This window comes from Vulpes lagopus, chromosome 12 (assembly GCF_018345385.1).
Source record: "Vulpes lagopus strain Blue_001 chromosome 12, ASM1834538v1, whole genome shotgun sequence".
NCBI lineage: Eukaryota > Metazoa > Chordata > Mammalia > Carnivora > Canidae > Vulpes > Vulpes lagopus.
Window position 1 is genome coordinate 5,221,345 of NC_054835.1, and position 21,005 is coordinate 5,242,349.

At 43.1% G+C, this 21,005-nt stretch overlaps 1 protein-coding gene across 2 annotated transcripts in view; it reads left to right on the forward strand.

Moving 5' to 3' along the window:
* GARNL3 (GTPase activating Rap/RanGAP domain like 3) overlaps nt 1-21,005 on the forward strand; it is a 147,385-nt gene that overhangs the window by 53,435 nt on the left and 72,945 nt on the right. For both annotated transcript variants that reach the window (XM_041723830.1, XM_041723829.1), the window contains exon 4: nt 11,764-11,838. In XM_041723830.1, the coding sequence (XP_041579764.1) occupies nt 11,764-11,838 (75 nt within the window). The remainder of the gene's footprint in view (nt 1-11,763; nt 11,839-21,005) is intronic.

Genomic DNA, 21,005 nt, shown 5'->3' on the forward strand with positions numbered 1-21,005 from the left:
CCCTCTCTCTCCAAAAAGCAAAAACAAAAACAAAAAAACCCTCAATTTCTTTGCCTCTCTCTCTGACACCTGTCATGTTTTACACCGTAATTAGTTGTAGACATTTCACCTTTTCTAGTGGGCAGGGTTCATCATTCTTTTGTTGTTGTTGCTGTGTCTCCAGTGGTATTAGCTCATGGCCAGAGGTCCACATATTAGCTAAAAGATCAGTTTGGCTAAAACTCTAATGTCTAATAAGTTCTTTTCCTCCTCTCAGATTTTTTTATATTACTTCCCAATCTTGTGTGTGTGTGTGTGTGTGTGTGCGCGCGCGTGCACGCGTAGGCTCATGCCGGCATACTTCTAAATACACTCTTTGTAAAAGGAATGCATGTTTGTCATAGAAAATTTGAAATATACGAAAAAGCACAGGAAAATTACATTCATCTGTAATCCTACCACCTTCAGGTAATCACTATTAAGATTTACTGTATGTCCCTTTATAAATTATATACAAAATGGGTTTGTATGTTTTACTGGTGTTGTTACTTTAAAACAAAGTATAATCTTTCCCAAGGTGTAAATGGTCTTCCCCAAACAACTTTTTTCTCCTCCCATCCAAATGCCTTTCTCACTTCTGTCTGATGGCTGTGACCTCCAGAACAATACCATGGAGTCCATGTCCTGCTGTTCCAGGTAACTTTTTAGGCGGTACATGAGGGTATCTGTTCTCAATCGTTACATATTTGAGACTGTCTCAAGTAATGCCTTCCACAAGAATAATTTGGCCCATTTAAATTTTCCGAATGACCACCTTTTTCTCTTAAAACTTGACAAATTTTGATCTGATACTATATTCATTTTATACGTCTGCAGTCACAAATGGCCATTTGTTGTTCTGTTAAAACAACAGAAATGAATTATCTCACAGTTCTGGAAGTCCAAAATCAACATGACGGCAGGCCATGCTCCTTTTCAGAAGGTTCTAGGGAAAAATCTTTCCTTGCTTCTTCCGGTCTCCGGGGCCGCCTATAATCCCTGACACCCTTGGGACTTGTAGCTACATCATTCCAGGCTTCGCTGCTGGTGTTACAGGGCCTTCTTCCCTACATTCTCATGTCTGCACCCCCTCTCTTGTCTCTTGTGAAGGCACCAGCCATTGAATTTCGGTCCCACCCTAATCCGCTATGGCTTCATCTTAACTTACTCAATCACATCTCCAAAGACCCTCTTTGTAAATAGGCACACATTCTGAGAGTCCAGATGGACGTAAATTTGGGGGAACACTATTCAACCCAGTGTGGTTAGTTTCTGCTTTACAGTGTTCCAAAGAGAAGCCTGGGGCAGTTTATTTTCTTTCATGGTGATTTTCCTGCCTGGATTTTTCTTAGATCGTTTTTATTCTTTTATTTAAAAATTTCCTGTAATTTCTGTGTGTTTCTCTCTTCATTAATTTTGCCTTAAACATTGCATCTCTTTGATTCTTAGTCCCTGGTCTTTTGTCAGGAATGAATATTGTCTTCTGTATCTTTGATTATTGTTTATTTTCCCCAGCACAACAGTTAAGAAACATCTTTTTCTCTGTTCTTTATAACTGTCTTTTCTGTCTCATTGTTTTCCTTTCATTTTGTTCATTTTCATTGTGGAAAAGCATCCTAAATAAAGACCATATTACTGTTGCTGTTTACTACAATACACATTTTGCTTCCCCTCAACAATGTTAATCTTGAATTTTTGTTTTTGGTCCTCTTTTTTTAATCACTTCCAAAAACTTTATACCCTTGTAAAGATCATGTCTTCTGTCTTATGGAGGGCAACAACTGCTTTTCTCAAATTGTATTTTGGTTTCATAGTAAAAACATGGTACACTTTCCTTCTAGCTTTCATGACCATCTGTAGCATTTTTTTCATAGCTCCCATGTTGGGTTGTTTTGATTTTTTTTTTTAACAAAATCTTCAAACAAAACAAAGAGCTACTTGGATCTTGTATTTTTCAACAGACAGAATATATGACTGGCCATCAGCTCTCATTGTCCTTTTGGGTACCGTAGCTTCTCTGAGCTGACGAGCTGAATGGCCAGCGGTTGTGCAGAGCTCCCTGATCAATGTCCAGTGTCTAGCTGGTGTTTATCTTGTAAAGCTCTGCTGGAGGGAGATAGGATGTTCTCCATGCTTGGCTTTGGCTGCTCTAAACCAGTGGCTCCAGAATTTATATGTATAGCAGCGGCTAGTGCGGGAAAGATAGCAGTCTGGTTGGAAGAGGAGTAATCCAAGTAATGTGTGCTCAGCTCTTTACCTGAGCTTGAGAAAATGGCATCTGTGTGGATTAAAGAATAGGATGGAGGAGAACCTGTGTGGCTTAAGTGGTTAAGCATCTACCTTTGGCCCTGGTCGTGATCCTAGGGTCCTGGGATTGAGTCCTGCATCAGGATCCCCACAGGGAACCTGCTTCTCCCTCCACCTATGTCTCTACCTCCCTCCCTGTGTCTCTTATGAATAAAGAAATAAAATATTGGGGGATCCCTGGGTGGCTCAGCAGTTTGGCGCCTGCCTTCGGCCTGGGGCATGGTCCTGGGGTCCTGGGATTGAGTCCCGTGTCAGGCTCCCTGCATGGAGCCTGCCTCTCCCTCTGCCTGTGTCTCTGCCTCTCGCTCTCTATGTCTCTCATAAATGAATAAATAAAATATTTAAAATTTTTTTTTAATTTTTATTATTTTTTTATTTTTAAAGATGTTACTTATCTATTTGACAGAGCATGAGCAGGGACAACAGCAGAGGGAGAGGGAGAAGCAGGCTCCCCACGGAGCGGGGATCCAGACGTGGGGCTTGATCCCAGGACCATGATCTAAGCCGAAGGCAGGTGCTTCACCGGCTGACCCACCCAGGCACCCAGAAAGAAAATCTTAAAAAGAAAAAAAAAGAATAGGATGAAGATTATAATGAGGTTGAATCTTTCCCCATTCCAGTCACCCTTGGGCATTGTGGCAAAACTATGCTCCCCAGGAAGCTCCACTCTAGGACTCCTCCTGTCTCTTCCTACCGTGGTGCTCTGCTTATGAAGACTTTCTCTCCCTCCCTCCACACTTCCTGCCTGGTGTTTTCTTGGAGTGAAAAAGTGGTGCTAATGTGGCTGCAGCTACCTTAAAATGCAGCACCCTTGCAGTGTGAGGATGACTCCCAATATCTTACTGTCATTCTTCATATAGACCCAGCATCTCTCAGCCAAGGTAAGACTGTGGAGGGACAAATAAAGTGCCCTCCAGCTTCTCATGCTGACCGCAGATTTACTCTGTGTCAGGCAACAAAGTCAGTGATTGCACATGTTTCTCCATTCTTCTCCATTGGTCATCTAGTAAGGAGAAAATGTCCTGAAATCTTGGCCACAGGATGGTCTTTCTTTGGACTCATGAATTTTCATCTTTGATGCTGAATTTTCACAGGCATTTTCACAGGGAAATGGAGTATCGGGGACTGACAGATAATATTTAAATGAGAAAACCCAGACAGATGCATTTTGAGATGGAGAGTCATATGATGGTAATCATCCTGACTGACCTCACACATCTCAGTAAAACAGGTGGAGAGGTCATCATCTCTTCGAAGAAAGAGTGTATCTGCAGCCACTGACAAGCCAGGACCAAAGTGGGAGATGTAATGGAATGTGAGAAAAGAACAGAGAAAGGAATTAGGAAGTGGTAGTGAAGATCTAGACAGGGTCAAGTAGCCTGAGCTTATTGTAATCCTAATCTCATGGATACTTTTGTGTCATTGAACACAAAAAGAGTGGGAACATCCTTGGTAGTGGGTGGTTGAAAGCTGGGGCTTGACGCAGAGGGCACAAGGAGAGGTCGGCAGTACAAGAGACCCATTTATTGATAAACGCAGTGTTGACATAACTGACCACAGGCCCTGGCCAGAACGTACACCTAAAACCCAAAGTGGGTTACCAGCCAGGTAGTAATTGACAGAACTATGCCAGTGTGGATGAGAGCATGTGCAGGGGTTGAGCAGTGGGCAGCAAAGCTATGAAGTCAGTGAGGTCATTAGACTGGAGAAAGCAGAGGATATGAGCTCAAGACAGCAGGTAAATCATTGTGACGGGTACTATGTTTGCAGAGGATGGTGGCCAGGGCTGATGATGGCGATAAAGAGTCTGAGCCCAGATATGAGGCCTGAATGGTTCTCCTTTAGTCAACATCCGTTATTCACCTGGAGAACCTTCTAACCAACCTGGATGATCTGATGTGCATGCTGGTGCCCCACGCTCCAGCTGCCCCTGCCCCCAAGTCTTTTCCCTGGCCCTTGGCACGAGTAAAATAGGATCAGGTGAAGAGAGAGAAAGAGAGTATCTCTAGTCCTTGCCCTTACTCCTTGCCTCTCCCTGCAGGCAGTGGAAGTGTACCAGGAGTGACCAGGAGATGGGCCCAAGAGCCATAGTCACCAGTCAGGGGATGCCCATTCTACCCATCTTCAGGCCCATTTATCCCAGTTCCCTGCCTTTTTTCTCTTTCCTTTCCTTTCCTTTCCTTTCCTTTCCTTTCCTTTCCTTTCCTTTCCTTTCTTTTCTTTTCTTTTTTTTCCTTTTTTTTTTTAACTAAAGTATAGTTAACATATAGTGTTCTATTAGTAATGCGTTTGATGGAAATGTTTAAACTTTCTTTCATCCCTCTGAGCAGTGCCTTTTAAGGCAGATGTGTATATGTTGGTGTATGTGTACATATGTGATTTGCATGTACAGTCTCAAATGGGTCTTCTTGACTCCTATTTGTAGCTTTAAGAAAATCTGCTTTCATTGGAAATCATTTCTCAAAAGCCCTGTACACCTTAAAGAATAAATTTCATTACAGCAATGAAAGCTTCTCCACTTTCCCCCAGGCAGAGTTGGTCTCTCCAGCCTCTGACCTTCCCTAGCACTCTTGCTACTGTTATGGCATTTAACCAGATTGTGTGGTGATTTATCTGTTTATATGTTTGTTTCTCTCCCACTAGGCTTTAGACTCCTCCAGGGCAGCAATCATGCTGCATTTGTCTTTAGAAGTCCAGCAGTTAGCACAGGCCCTGATAAATAGGTTCTCTCTAATGTTTGCTAGATAGACAGATGTTTAAACAGAGCTTTGAGCATTTAAATTCAGCATTAAAAACAGTATCATCACACTAACTATAATAATCAGAGCATTTCATGTGAATCATTTTGTTACTAGTATTAGTATATGTGGTTCTGACATTTATTGAGCACTCCCTATGCCCAGGCACTGTTCTAGGCTCATTACATATATTATTGAATGTTCTCCATGAGCCTAGAAGTGGCTACAATCATTGTCCCTATTTTAAAGATAAAGAAGTTGAAATTTAGAGAGGAAAAGGTAAGTGATTTGCCCAAGGTCACACAAGTAATAAGTACAGAACTGAGATTTGAACCCGAGCAGTTGAGTGTAGAAAACCACACTCAGCACCACTCATTGTCAAGAAAGGAGAGGGAGAGGGGAGGGTGTAGAAATTTGAAATACTATTTTTTAAGATGTACTTTATATTAACCTTTTGAGATTTTTTTTCTAGGTTAAGATACCGGTCCTGTGATTTACATACCTAAATGTGAAGTACCCCGTGCATGATAAACAGAAGTCATAGGGAATACGAGCCCTGCTTTAGAATGGAAGTAGAAACCAGACCAAAGAAGCAAAGCAATTAAGTATAGAGAGAAAGAGCCTTTTGTTTTTGAAAAATTACATATTCATAGTAACTTAGGAAATATTCTCACCTAATTGCCTATAATATTAAAGGAATAATATTCTTATTTACAGTAGTTAATGAATAACATTTTGTACTCCCTATTTTAATTTTTTTCTTTTAAATTAATTTGTTAAATCATACAACTGGATATAATTGCTTGGCTAGTACTTTTTTCCAGAAATAAAACATCTAATACATTAAACACAGTTTAGTGTTAAATGAATCTGTTACACTTTGGCTGAGTTTGGACCAAACCCTCTACTCGAGATGTTACATTTCCATGAATTTTCACTGTTTTTAATGTATTTAACATAACTGGAGGAGTTTCTTCCTGAGAAACCGATTCAATCCCAGTCACCCAGAATGACATCCATGGGCAGCATGTCACAGTCCTATCCAACAGCACTTTCTAGGACTATGGGAATTTGAGTAGCCACATGGCAGCATTTAGCATCTGAATGTCACTAGTGCTACTGAGGAACTGAGTGGGTTTTTTTTTTATTTTACTGTAAGTAACATAACATTTAAATAGGGCTCGTGGCTACAGTATTGGAAGGTACAGGAACTCAAGGAATCCATCATTAGTCAAATGACCTTTGGATTTGCCTTCTCTCTCTCTGTCTCTCTTTCTCTGGCAGTCTTCTTCAGCACGGCCCTTCCTTTGGTGTATAACCAAATTAGAGATGTCGGACAAGATAAAGGAAAATAAGATAAAAGTCCTGCCCTCCTTTCTTAGTATTACTGATGCTATATGTATGTTAACACCCTTTCCCTGAAATTCTGCATCAAAACCAATGCAAAGGGATTCTTTGAGGGAACACTATGCCGCTTCCCAGTGAGTGAGGGGACTATCCTGTGGGGACAGGGCCCTGGCCTCCTCAGGAGCCCGCCTGAGCCAGGGCCCCCTCTGTGGGGCCGTGTTCTGACTACTGGCACAGTTCTACAAGCAGTTCCTGGTACTTAATGTTTCTTTCTCTTCCGAAACCAGTTTTCATCATGCGTATTTTCCCAGAAAACGTCCATTTTGTTGAAGGTTTTCATAATGCTTGCATCATCTCAAGTAGCATTCTGTTGTGCTTTAAAAAATCTCTTTCTTCTTAGCAGTCATGTTTTCCTTATTATCACGCCATATTCATATTTTTTCTTTGCTTTTTAAAATCAGACTTGCTGGTGATTTCTTGGAAGTGTCGATTGATTCCGCTCTCTTTTTAAAATCTATAATTTCTACTCTGATTTTTTTTTATTTTTCTTTAAGATTTTATTTATTTATTTATGAGAGACACACACAGAGAAAGAAAGAGGCAGAGACACAGGCAGAGGGAGAAGCAGGCTCCATGCAGGGAGCCCAACTTGGGACTCGATCCCGGATCTCCAGGATCATGCCCTGGGCCGAAGGCGGCGCCAAACCACCGAGCCACCTGATGCTGCCCCTCTACTCCGATTTTTTAAAAAATATTTTATTTATTTATTCATGAGAAACAGAGAGGCAGAGACATAGACTGAGGAAAGCAGGCTCCATGCAGGAGCCCAATGTGGGACTCCATCCCAGACCCTGGGATCACACCCTGAGTCAAAGGCAGACGCTCAACCACTGAGCCACCCAGGTGTCCCCCTGCTCTGATTTTTTTTTTAAGATTTTATTATTTATTCATGATAGACATAGAGAGAGAGAGAGAGAGAGAGGCAGAGACACAGGCAGAGGGAGAAGCAGGCTCCATGCCGGGAGCCCGATGCAGGACCCGATCCTGGGACTCCAGGATCACACCCTGGGCCAAAAGGCAGGCGCTGAACCATTGAGCCACCCAGGGATCCCAGCCCTTGCTCTGATTTTTGATTGACTCCTTCCCCTTGCTTTCCTTGGATTTTGTTAGCATTCTTTTTGGTATCTCCTAGAGGAAAAGTTGAGACACCTTCCCTCCTAAAGGGCCTAGCTCCCCACATGCCACCTGGCCCTTGGACCCATCTTCAAGTGGGGAGAATTAAGTCAAAGAGTTTCCTTAAGGGAATTGGTCTGGCCATGTGTTCAGGGCATTCCATCCCTGGAGAAGATGGCCGGAGTGTATTTTAGTGGCTGCCAGAACTCTGCACTGCATTGGATGAACTAGGGCAGGGTCCCTCTAGGTCATGTGGTGTTGGACATATCATGTGGTGATAGGACATTAGAACCTATCTAGATAGGTTCTAGTACATTATTTCATTCCTGAGTCTAATCTTCCAACCAAGGGGAGAGTTTCAAATTTCTATAGTTTTAATTGGCCAGATCACAGGCATGAGGAATAACAGAAAGACCACCTACAGAAACAGCTTCTGTGCTGCATTAAAAGGATTTTTTTTCTGGATTATTTTTCTCATCCCCAAGTGCCCTGGAGCACTCGCTCCTTTCACACTGGCTGGTGTACTAGTCCTGCTCGGGCCCCATCCAGCGTGGCACCTTCTGCTTTACTCAGCCAGCTGCCCAAACCAGCTGGGCAGGGGAGCCCTGGGACTTCATTCGGCGAGCTGGTGCTAGGTCCTTTGCCCGCATGACCAGCTAGTCACCTGTCCACCTAGTGCCTTAACACCCACGCTCCCCTCAGACAGACCCTGACAGCAGTTACCCGGGGTGCCAGGTGGACGTGCTGGACCTGATGCAGTTCCCAGTAGTCCAGCTCGCCCTTGCATGTGGTGGTTCAGGTTATTTGGCCTGTCCTTGACCCTGGTCATTCCTTTATGATAGACCTGGTAGAATTTCCTTGAATTTTCTTACGTGAGTCATGAGCCGCCGGTTTCCAGGACTGGCATAGATCTTACTCCCATTTTTGGTCATTTCAGTAGGAATTTGGCCTTCATCTATTCACATATTTCTTATTTGGTAAGTGTTTAGTGGACATCTGTACTGTGTCAGATGGGGTACTTGGCTCTGGGGATGCGGTGGTAAGAACAACAAGCAATCACTCTCTCCATGGAGCTTATCATGGGGGAGCAGGGAGCACGTGAGGAGGAAGGGTATGAATCGTGTAACCACACAAAGAGATGAGATCATAATTCACAGGAGTGTTCCAGCACTTATGTTGGGGTCATTTTCCCAGGTCAGGGAAAACTGAGGTCAGGGAAAACCCATACAGTAGGGACTGCAGTGAATTTGGAGGATGAGTAGGAATTCTTGAGGGGAAGATGGGAGAGGACTTCCCAGCAAGGGAGCATCATGTGCACCCACCCTCTGGTGGGAAGGAGCAGAGTGCTGGGACAGAGGTGGGACTGGGGGACAGTCCAAATTATGGTTTACCAAAATTGCTCAGCAGTGTGCAGATTGGGTCAGAGAAGCCATGGTGGATGGGTTCATCGACCTGCTAGGGGGTGGTTACAGTCATCCAGGCAAAAGATGACACTGACTGGGGTGCACATGGTGGTGGTGGAGATGGTAAAGGTGGGAAAGTCAAACATGTCAGCCTGAAGCCCAGGTTCAGTGCCTGTGGGTTTCAGATCAGAGGGAGCCAGATTCCTTCCAGTTTCAGATCATTAAACATGTTCTTCCTTTCTGCTTCTTGAACCTTTTAAGCAAGAAAGGCAATTAACTTCTTGTTCTAATCTCTGCACGTTATTGCCTACGCCTGAAAGTGTCTGGAATATAGTGGTGAACATTTTATATTTGTTATGTGAATAAAGGAATGACTCAGTGTATGACTGTCAGCTCTTCTCCTAAGCCTTTAAATCTTGCTTGAGACTAGCTATGTGAAGACTGTATCCATCAACCTCTAATTCAAGGGAGCACATGTTCCACTGTCTCTTTATACACCTGTGTCAGGTGTATTAATTGGTGGCAGCTCTCTTTTCTCTCCAGATGTGACCTCCGAACACTTCTCCCAAAGCCCTTGAGGCAGCCTATACCAAGAACACTTGGCTTGGAACTTATTTGCTATAACCTATATTTTAACATTTTAACAGTGAATAGAAGATCATGAGCAAAGAGGAAACTGACAATGAATCCTCTATACTTCTCCTGTGAAAATGACTGTGACCCCAGGAGAGCCACATTCATCTTGCTCTTGAACTTTAGAATTGGCCTCTCTAAACTAGGGAAGAGTCCACCAGACCTCACTTCTGACATTAACTTCATAGTACAAGGGTCCCCCGGGCCACTCTCAGGCTCAATAATTTGTAGAAGGGGACTCACAGAATCTAGTGAAAGCTGTTATGCTCACTTATGGTTTATTACAGCAAAAGGATACAGATTAAGATCAACCAAGAGAACAGAGACACATGAGACAGAGTCCAGGAGAGTTCCAAATGCAGAGCTTCCAGTTGTCCTCTCAGTGGGGTCATGGACAGCACTAATTCCTCCTAGCAATGATGTGTGACAGTATATACACCAGGAAATTTCACCAAAGTCTTGTATCCAGAGGTAGATCTGATACTGTGTAACCCAAAGCACCCCCAGCCCCCACCCCATAAGTCATTATATTCTCCTCCTGGCTCAAAGAGCCAGGTAAACAGACACTCCTAAAGGACATTCCCAGGGCTTAGAGATGACCTCTCAGGAGCCAAGGGCAAAGGCCAGACTTCTCTTGGGCAGAGCTAAATTCTTTACCACACTGCTTCTATTACTCGTCTTCAATTTACTTCAATTTTTAATAATCTGATGCTATAAGCAGCTAAACATATACATAAAAATATTTTTATCTGTTTTTAGAAATGATTTTGCAGGATAAACATCAGATGGAAAACCTGGGCCTTTTCATGGGCATTCCACAGAGGATGGTTAGGTAGGGAAATGGTTAGGTGAGGATAATGAGTTTCTGAACTCTGTGTTCACATCCAAAGCCTCTCAGGTACTAACTAGGATATGACTATGGCTGGTTATTGTAACCTTCCTGTGCCTCAGTTTCCTTGTTGGTAGATGACAACAAAGATGGTACCCACCCAATGAGATAACGCATGTGAAGGCTGGAACAGCGCACCATTTATAGAAGTGCTCAATAAATATCACATACCATTCTTTCTATATTTATCATGGAAAAGATTTATCAGCCTTTGGAAATAATTTTCCTTGGGAAGTTTTGTAGTTTCCCCTAATTTTTTTTTCATTTTCACACCTTCATATCTCTTAACACAAGTGAATATAGGAAATAGCCATCTTTCTTAAGAAATTGTGTATCTGTTTGACCAGGTAAGTCTTGAGTTAAGAGAGGCATGAAGTGTCCTCCCCTGGGACAAACATATTCTAATGAGTCTGGGAAATGGAAATTCTTGGCAGATCTTTGCTATAAATGGTGGGCAGATTTAAAGATTAAAAAAAGACATGTCATTTTCCCAAGTTGCTACTAAGAAATCTAGAAGATTTGGGGAAAAATAAGTTAACTCTCAAGTCAGTAATTTTAGGGCTGATGCTCCAAGCCCGGATTTCTCTCAAGTCAGTAATTTTAGGGCTGATGCTCCAAGCCCAGATTTCACTCGTCTCGCCCCACCAGTGGACTCCTTGAAGACTTGTCTATTTGCAAGTATCATTGTGCCAGAGCTCAAATAGAGCCTGCCAGCCTTGGAAGGGGCTAATTGGCCTTTTGGAGACCATTTAAAACTGAATGAAGCACCAGAGCTTTCTGTGATGTTAGTAGAGCCTTGAGTTTGTGCCAGCCATTAATTGTTTTTTGGGCTTTCCTGTGAAGACGGCCGATTTTGAGACTTGGCTTTCTGCTTTGCCATCTGTGAGCTACACTTGTCCACATGTGATGTGTATTAAGATTATTTTTCCAGGGAGCATCGCTTTAATATTTTTCCATATTAAAATATGTTCACACTTAGATTTTATTGAACATGTTCACATTTAGATTTGATGTTCTTGTTTTCGCTACTCTTGTGCTTTGGGGTGGGGGTGGGGTCCTTGCTGTTCAGCATCTAAAAACTGTGGAGGCCAACTGTGTGAGGACTTGGCTGACAGAGCTTCAGAAAGACCGTTAGCTTCTAGGCTGGGCCCTCCAACTGTCATTGGATTTGGCTTATAGGATGGATGCAGACAGACAGAAGAGGCTTTGCACGTGATGACCCAGCCACCTAACTGTGCATTCTCTTTTCCCCTAGCTTATTTCCAGTGATGCTGATGGAGCCATCCAAAGGGCTGGAAGATTCAGAGTGGAAAATGGCTCCTCAGATGAGGTAAGGAAGCCCCCCCACCACACATACACACACACACACACACACACACACACACACACACACACACACCATGTTGTCACCAAGCCATGGTTATAGCACCTAGAATATACCAGTAAGCAGTTTGTGCTGCTCGTTACCACAGAACACTTCTCTAAATGCAGCCTGGGAAGGGTTCAGTGGAGCTCTTCAGAGCTTTGCTTGAAGCAGATGTGAAGGGAAGGTGCTATTATTCTTTGTGTGGAAGGTGCTATTGGTAGGGTGATGCATACCCTTTAAAAGATCTATAATAAAGCGAGGGAGACATTAAGGTGGTCTGCCAGCAGTGGGACCAAAGAAGAATTCACAGCCAGGGCACTCTTTGCAGGTGGCCCCAGAAATCCATCTCCTCCCTATGCCAAGCCAGTAAGCTTGGTATTGCTCTGTAAGCAATACAGGGTCCAAGAGAGAGATGTAAAAGGCACTACAATTACCAAATGTCATCTTATTCAGGGAAGACACCAGGAAAGGTGTCTAGAAAGAGGGCTTGGACCTCCTGGTCTTCCTTCCTGCCTGCTACAGGAATTCACGTTGCTTGTCTTTCTTCTTCAGATTCCCACTGCCTGGTCTATCCCTAAAACTGCAGAGTGTGGTGTAAGCCCCCCATGCTTTCCATCTTTGCCACTTCCCTGAGAGGTAGGCCGTCAGAGTGCTTTAGCACCCCCACTGCAGCTTTGGAGTCAGACAAACATAGGTTCAAGTTTTTGCTCCCCCATCCCCTAGTTATGTGACCCTGGGCAAGTAACCCAGCCTTTCTGAGCCTCGGTTTCTTCATCTATAAAGTGGAATGTGTCTCAGGATTATTAAAAAGAGTTAGTGAGCCAAGCTTGTAAAGCTGTCGGCACTATGTCCACCATATGTAAGCAGTCAGGAAGTGACAGTTATACTACGGATGATGGTGGGGTTGTTAACATAACTACTGCTGTACTGCCAGCCTTGCTTTCCTGACCATCTCCTTGATGAAATTCTTGGTGAAGGGCTATGGATTTAACATGAAAGGCCATAGCATTTTGGAAGTTGTTTCTCATCTTCAACTTTTGCCTTAACTTCACATACCCAGACGTGGTACCTTCACTATTGCTCTGTGAGGTGCAAGGAGGCCTGTCCCATCTTAGGCTGGACTTCTGAAGAGGTGCCCACATATTTCTTGTCCAGAATGATGTCAGCTGACCCGCACAGGGGAAGGAAGCCCTAGGGGAATTTGCTTCAGAAGCTTGGAAACAGCCGTCCTCAAATGGGCCAGCTCCTGAAACGAGATAGTCTTATTACCACCGAAATGGGCAGCCAGCTGTGTACCAGGAGCTAAGCCAGGAGCAGAAACACTGAGTCCTCATTTTCCAGTGTTCAGAAAGCTAGCAGCCACCATGATGAGTTTCTACTTTGAGAACCTAAGTACCAGAGACCCTGGAGATTGCTGTACCTTGAGACATCCTTGTGCTCCCAAAATTTTTGCAAAACTTTAGCCCACCCTGAAATTGAGCAAACTGTACTAGACTTTCCCCACCCCACATAAGCACAACTCTGCTCCCTGCCAAAACGAGTTTCTAGAGGAAATCCACATATCCTAAGGAAGACGTAAATGTGGTCCTAGGATCACTAAACACTCCTCACCTGTCTGTGTCATCTGCCCCTGCCACATGCCAAAGGACAGGTTCTGGACCTGGTCAGGGATTAGAAGTCACCTCTGGAAGATCGTGGGCAAGAGTGGCTCTAGAGTCAGACTGCTTGGGTTCAAATGGTGAATCTACAACTCAGCTGCAGTGTGACTGTGGACAGTTCACTTAACATCTTTGAAACTATTTGGTGAAGTTATTGATTTCACAAATCACTGTGGTCTATTGTGTCTAAAACACAGCCCTGTCTCAGATTGCCTCTCTGGGAAATATGATATCAAGACTCAAATAGTGTTTTCAATTTTGTTTCTACCAGAGCCACTGAGCATGAGTGCTGAGTTGGAGCACCATGGCTGTGTTTTATATTGATGGTCTCCAGCTAAAAGCCTGCGGCCAGTGTTAACGTACACTCTAATAAAAGACCTGAGTGCCCAGGAGACTCAAGGAAACCAAGCTGGCTTGCTCAGAGTCAGTTAAAGCTGTCAGTGCACTAGAAGGGACAATATTTGTAGCTGCTTAAAATGTTTCAAACACACTAAGAAACAAATTGCAAAGTAATTTTATTACTGGGTTATTTCTCCTTTTATTATTGCTCTTTAAGTGTTCTTTATACAGTACGGATCCAAGACCCTCATCAGATCTGTGATTTGCAAAAATTCTCCACCATTCTGCAGACTGCCTTTTCACTTCCTTGATTGTGTCCTTTGAAGCACAGATGTTTTTAAATGCAATAATGTCTCCTCTACCTAGCTTTTCTTTGGTGGCTCCTGCTTTTTGTGTCATTTCTAAGGAATATTTGCTTAGTTAAGGTGGTTCAGTCACTTCTTACTCTTCCATTGAAGACAATGTTGAATTTGCCTTGATTTCTTTTTTTTTAAATCTTTTTTTTTTTTTTAATTTTTATTTATTTATGGTAGGCACACAGTGAGAGAGAGAGAGAGAGGCAGAGACACAGGCAGAGGGAGAAGCAGGCTCCATGCAACAGGAGCCCGACGTGGGATTCAATCCCGGGTCTCCAGGATCGCGCCCTGGGCCAAAGGCAGGCGCTAAACCCGCTGCACCACCCAGGGATCCCCTGCCTTGATTTCTTTACACAGTCAGTATAATGGTTTTACCATCTGTGATAGGTAATTTCACTATGTAACATTGCTAGGGCTATTTTTTGTGTGATTTTTCTCTTGGCCTGTGCTCAGGGCTTAGTGACATTCTGTGTGTCTCTGTGTGAATGGCCACCTTATAGTGTGCTGGTATTGTTCTCGAAAATGAATTTTTAGGACTAATATGAGGCCCAGGTTGAGTCACCTTTTGCTAAGGAGTGTTATAACATGATTTAAAATAAGAAATGGATATTTTATCTTTTTCTCAGTTCCTGACACAGAGCTGCCCAAACCTGTGAATTTCCTAAGTGCAAGAGTGAGGGTTGTGTGTCTTTTGTCATATTAATGAAGTGACTTTTGGAAAGCCCCTAAGAAGGGGGGAGTGCTGGTCACAGAGAAACCTCCCATACAATTAGAGGGTTAGAACTTTCAGTCCCATCCCTGACCTACAACCTCGGGAAAGAAGCTAAAGATTGAGTTCAGTTGCCAATGGCCAGTGATTTAATCAAACATGGTTTGATTGATGATTTAATCAATCCGTGAAGCCTCTATAAAAACCCAAAGAACGGGATTCAGAGAGCTTCTGGACTGGGGAACACGGGGAGACTGTGGGGGCAGTGGCACATCCAGAGGGCATGGCACCTCTGCACCCTTCCCCATACCTTGCCCTATTCATCTTTTCCATCTGGTGTTCCTGAGTTATATTCTTTTATAATAAATTAGTTAGTAGAATGTTTCTCTTGAGTCCTGTGAGCCACTCTAGCAAATTAATTGAACCCAAACAAGGGGTCATTGGATATCCTTGGGGGCGGGGAAGGAGGATGACAGTCTGGTAAGACTGAGCCCTACACTTGTGGGATCTGAGGCTGTCTCCAGGTAGATGGTGTCAGAACAGAGTTGAATTTTAGAACATCAAGCTGGTATCAGAGAAATGCTTGGTGATGTGGGGGGAAAATACATATTGGAATTGATGTCAGAATTGGAGGGAGGGTTTCCATTTTCTTTTGTCAGACACTGTAAACTAAATTCCTAGCATGAGACTTTCCAAACCACCCTGGTGCTGCAGAACAGAGCAGCAGGTTTACATGAAGTCTGGTTTGTGGGCACAACACTCAGAGATGTTCCCCGCTTAGCTCTGCTCAGCACTGACAACCATCCCTGTAGTCTTTGGGGGTACAGGGGGGCTCTTCCAATTCACCTTTTCTTTGAACGTGCATCCCTTTGGGGCCCCAGCTTAATGTCTGGTGGGTCTCCTATTAGACTTAACTGCCTTAACAGGTCTGGGAGTTTGATTTTTTTGCCCTCTTGCCCCATGAGGCCGCCAAAACCCAAGTTTCAAAAAAAAAAAAAAAAAAACCCAAGTTTCATTTTGTCAGAATTGACAAATGTCCTCAACCTAAGAAGATTTCTATAGTCCTCCTACCTCTCTGGGTTCCCACTTGCCTCTTGTTTGGATTAGTAATTCCTGACTATCTTGTAAGCACTCCAAGGGCTTTTAAGGAAATAATTTTAATATCTTTCAAGTAGTTTTAGTTTTTTCCATGGGAGTGTTGGTTGAATAACCTAGCCCACCATTACCAAAAATAAAAATTCTATCAGAAGTGCTTTTCATGTGATATGTCATTCATTCAACCCTCATTTTTGAGGATCCTTTCTTGGTGTCAGATTGTCTATGCCCTGCTGATGTAGGAGTGAGTAGGATTGCTGCGGTTCCTGCCCTAGTGACCTCACAGATTGGCAGGGGAGGGAAGTCTATAAACAGATAACACAGATACATAGGATGACAGCAAGTACTGTGGGGAAAACAAATAGGGGACATGGTGCAAAGAGGAAGAGCCCTACTTAACTTGGATGGTCACACAGGGCCTCACCAGATGTCACAGTGAGCCCAAGGCCTCTGAGCAGTGCACTCAGATCACTGGTGGTAAAGGACCAGCTTTTTAATTTCTGATCTATTGTAGAACTCAGTGTGGTCCTACCTGCATGACCAGTATGCAGCACCCCTTCATATAACTCCCCACCAAATTTAGTAAATCTGAGATAGATCTGGACTCTTTTTAAAGAAATGAATCCAGGCAGCCCCGGTGGCACAGCGGTTTAGCACTGCCTGCAGCCCGGGGTGTGATCCTGGAGACCTGGGATTGAGTCCCACGTCGGGCTCCCTGCATGGAACCTGCTTCTCCCTCTGCCTGTGTCTCTGCCTCTCCTCTCTCTGTGTGTCTAAACAAACAAACAAACAAATAAATAAATCTATCTTTAAAAAAATAAAGAAATGAATCTACTGAGCATGATTTCGGTGTCACAGTAATGTCAAAATGCTTGTAAAAGTTCCTAATGCCTCTCCGTTGCCATACACTTTGTTATGGAGTGGTAAGAAGTTTTCAGGTCAACACCCGCCCATCAGCTATTCCTTACTGCCCTAGAGTCAGTCTAGGACCAAGGCATAAGTCCCTGCACCAGCTTCACCACAGTCAGCTCATCAGTACCTGCTTGAGCACATCTGCAAGAATGGGAGACTTGCCTCCTCCTTGATAGGTTGTTTTTCTGTGGACACAGCTGAGTATCCTACACTTCGATTCCATTCTGACACTACCTGGGGTTAGCCCCAAAAGACTGCCTCACTTCAGACCCCCGTTGCGAGTATCAGGTCCCCAGGTCACCCACATTTCTGCCTCACTTGGCTACAAAGTCAGGGGTTCCCACAACCCCCCTCCTCAGGTCCAATAATTTGCTAAAACGACTCATAAAATTTAGGGAAGCACTTCACTTACTATCACCAGTTTATTACAAAGGATATAACTCAGGAACAGCCAAATGGGAGAGATGCACAGAGTAAGGTTTTGGGGGGCGGGAGCCAGCACAGAGCTTCATGCCCCTGCTATGAGGACCACACTCCCAGCACTGTGATGTGTTCACCAACTCAGAAGCTCCCTGGACCCATCATGAACGGGTTTCATCACATATCATGTTTCATCACAATGATCAAATCATTGGCCATTGATGATTAAATCAATCTACACTCCCTCCCCTCCCACAGGGTCCAGTGTGGGGCTGAAAGTTACAAGCTTCTGATCAAGGCTTGATCTTTCTAGCAACTGGCCCCATCCTAAAGCTCTGCAGAGACGCAGCAAGAGTCACCTCATTAGAGCAAAAGGCATTCCTATCACCTTCATCATTCAGAAAATCTCCAGGGTTCTTTTTATTGAACAGAATTCATATGTCTATATTTTCCACTCAGAGTTTCTATTTACATTTTCTGTAAGGCTTGGTCCTCTTAAACATAATGGGCTCCCAAGCATTCCAGGATATCTGCTGTTTTTCTCCTAAGACGTGGACTTGGTTCCACTCATCGTTATCCTCTCTGCTGCTTCTGGGCCAGATGTGAGCTTATTAATGTTAAGTTGAAGTGGTCAGAACTGAATTTGGAGTTCCAGGTACACCCCACACAGCCACAGGGTGGAACAGGCTCATCCTCTTCCTTGCTGTGCGCACTCTCTTTTTATGAATCCAGTGATTCATTATGAACCCTTGGTATGCTCCCCCTTACCCCAGTCTTCCTCATGGTGCAGTGGAGACAATTTTGGAGTCAAATGAGCTTGAGTTCAGGCCTCACTCTATCACTTACCAGTTTATCACTCAACTTCTCCAAGTCTCAGTTTCCTGATGGGTAAAATGGGTGCAAATTCCTTTGTCCCACCTGGCCTTCCCCATCCTGTACTTGTACAATTGGAATTTGTCGCCAGTTGTAGTATTTTCCATTGTCCATACTGAATTTAATATCATTTGTGTGTCCATAATTGCTAATTGTCAAAAGGATTTTTTTTTGATGTCTTGATTCTGTTGTCCTATTAGTTAACCCACTGAGAAGTTTTATATTACCTTCAAATGTGCTTCTCCTGCCATCTGTGTGCTCATTCAGATTTTTATTTTATTTATTTATGATAGTCACACAGAGAGAGAGAGAGGCAGAGACACAGGCAGAGGGAGAAACAGGCTCCATGCACCGGGAGCCCGACATGGGACTCGATCTCGGGTCTTCAGGATCGCGTCCTGGGCCAAAGGCAGGCGCCAAACCGCTGCGCCACCTAGGGATCCCTCATTCAGATTATTAATTAAAGTGAGTGTGACCCTTGGGTGGATCACTGGAGACCTCCCTTATAGCTCACTTGCATATATCAATTAGTATATTGTGGAGCAGAGGGACAATCTCTCAGCTTTTTATAAATCTATCTTCCTTCGTGTAGGAGGATTCTCTTATACATTGTTGGGGGCTATGTAAACGGGTACAATCTTTTGGGAGGGCAATTAGCAATAACTAAAAGTGAGCACACTATTTGGGCAGCAGTTCTGCTACAGTGTATATTGTAGCATCATTTAAAATAGGAAAAAAAAAATCACCTGGAAACACCTTCCATTTCCACCAGTAAAGGAATGATTATATAAATTATAATACATTTATACAGTGGAATTCTTAGTTGCTGTTAGAAAGAATGAAGTAGTAGAATATATATAATACCATAGAAAAATATAGTTAGGCCTAAAAGCAAGTTCCAGAATTAGTATATCATTCCATTTCCTTAACAAACAAAAAAGTAAATAAGTTTTTCCATATGCAAGAAAGTTCCCAAAAGGATACATAAAAATTAAGCAGTAATTGCTTCTGGAAGTTGGAGAACCTTGACTTCCCATGTCAGGTCCTTTTATGCCATTTACATATTTTACACATCCCTACTCAACGGTAGTGTTTAATTTTTCTAAAAATCTCCATACTCGTTAAAAAGAGCAAGGTAGATCTAATGTACTGACATAGAAATATTTCTAAGATATTTTTTTAAAGGAATTTTTTATTTTATTTTATTTATTTATTTATTTATTTTTTATTTTATTTATTTATGATAGTCATACAGAGAGAAAGAGAGAGAGGCAGAGACAGAGGCAGAGGGAGAAGCAGGCTCCATGCACCGGGAGCCTGATGTGGGATTCAATCCCGGGTCTCCAGGATCGCGCCCTGGGCCAAAGGCAGGCGCCAAACCGCTGCGCCACCCAGGGATCCCTCTAAGATATTTTTTAAGTGTTATTTATTCACGTAATCTCTGTACCCAGTGTAAGACTTGAACTCACAATTCCAAGATCAAGAGTCGCATGTGCTTCTAACTGAGCCAGCCAGGTGCCCCCAAGATATTTCCTTTAGTGGAAATAATCAAGTTTCAGTGTAATAGCTCCACTAGCATCCCATTTATGAAAACAAATTCTGCGTATATATGCATATATGAACATATGTGTATGTGTGGACATGGGTATGAAGTTGTGATGTGAGCATGTATGTATACAGCAAACACACATTTATAAATGCATACAAAGGCCTAAGACTATCCACACCAACCTGGTAGAATGGTTATCAGAGGAAAAGGATGTGCACAGGGGCAGGGGGGAAGGAAAAGAAAAGAATTTTACTTTGTGTGTGGTTTCACTTTTTTCAACCCGCTTATATTTATTTGCATTTGCAATTCAAAAGTTTTTAGTGTATCTTTTTTTAAATCCATCTTCTTTGCTGCCAGCATTCTCTCAGCAATTTAAACTAGAAACTGAAGTAAAGTCCATTTAAATGCATCGTCTCATTAATTGAACACACTCTGGAAAAGACCATGAAAACTCCCAGGTGTTATATAAGACCAGGGGTCTCATCTGTAGTCCAAGTGTGTTGTGTAGATTGCCTGCTTAAAGTTGAACATCAGCGAACATTCAGATAAAATGAGGGTGTTATGTGTAGATTTTGATTACATTCTCCTCAAAATATCCTGGCAGATTTGCTCAGTCCTCCTCCTTCACATCCCACAAGTATAAATGGGATTTAAAAAAAAAAAAAGTGAAGGGGCGCCTGGGTGGTTCAGTTGGTTAAGGGTCGAACTCTTGGTTTCAGCTCAAGTCATGATCTCAGGGTCCTGAAATGGAGCCCCATGTCGGGGTTTGCACTCAGCAAGGAGTCTGCTTCTTCCTCCCCCTTCCCTTCTCCTACTCTCTCTCTCTCTCTCAAATAAAATCTTAAAAAAAAAAAAAAAAAAAGACAATGAAGGAGACAAGAAGCTATTTCAGGCTTTGGAATTTGATGCAGGAGTGATTCAGGATTTCTTAGTCTCAGGACTCATTTGACACTGTGGGCATGTTCAGGCATGTCTGCAGCATAGAATAATTTGAGTTTATTACTCTTCATAATACCTTCTAGCAAACATGTGTCTAAAAGGGCACAAAAATAACTCTGGGCATTTGCAATGTTAATCTTTAGTTGTCTGGCAAATGTGCCCATCAGAGTCTTTCCTCCAAACTTCCTTGTTGATGTCAAATAAATGAAGCATCTTGGTGTCATTGTCCCCTTAAAAGTTGTAGATGAAGCGTCCATATCTCCAAAGTCCTCTGTAAAATA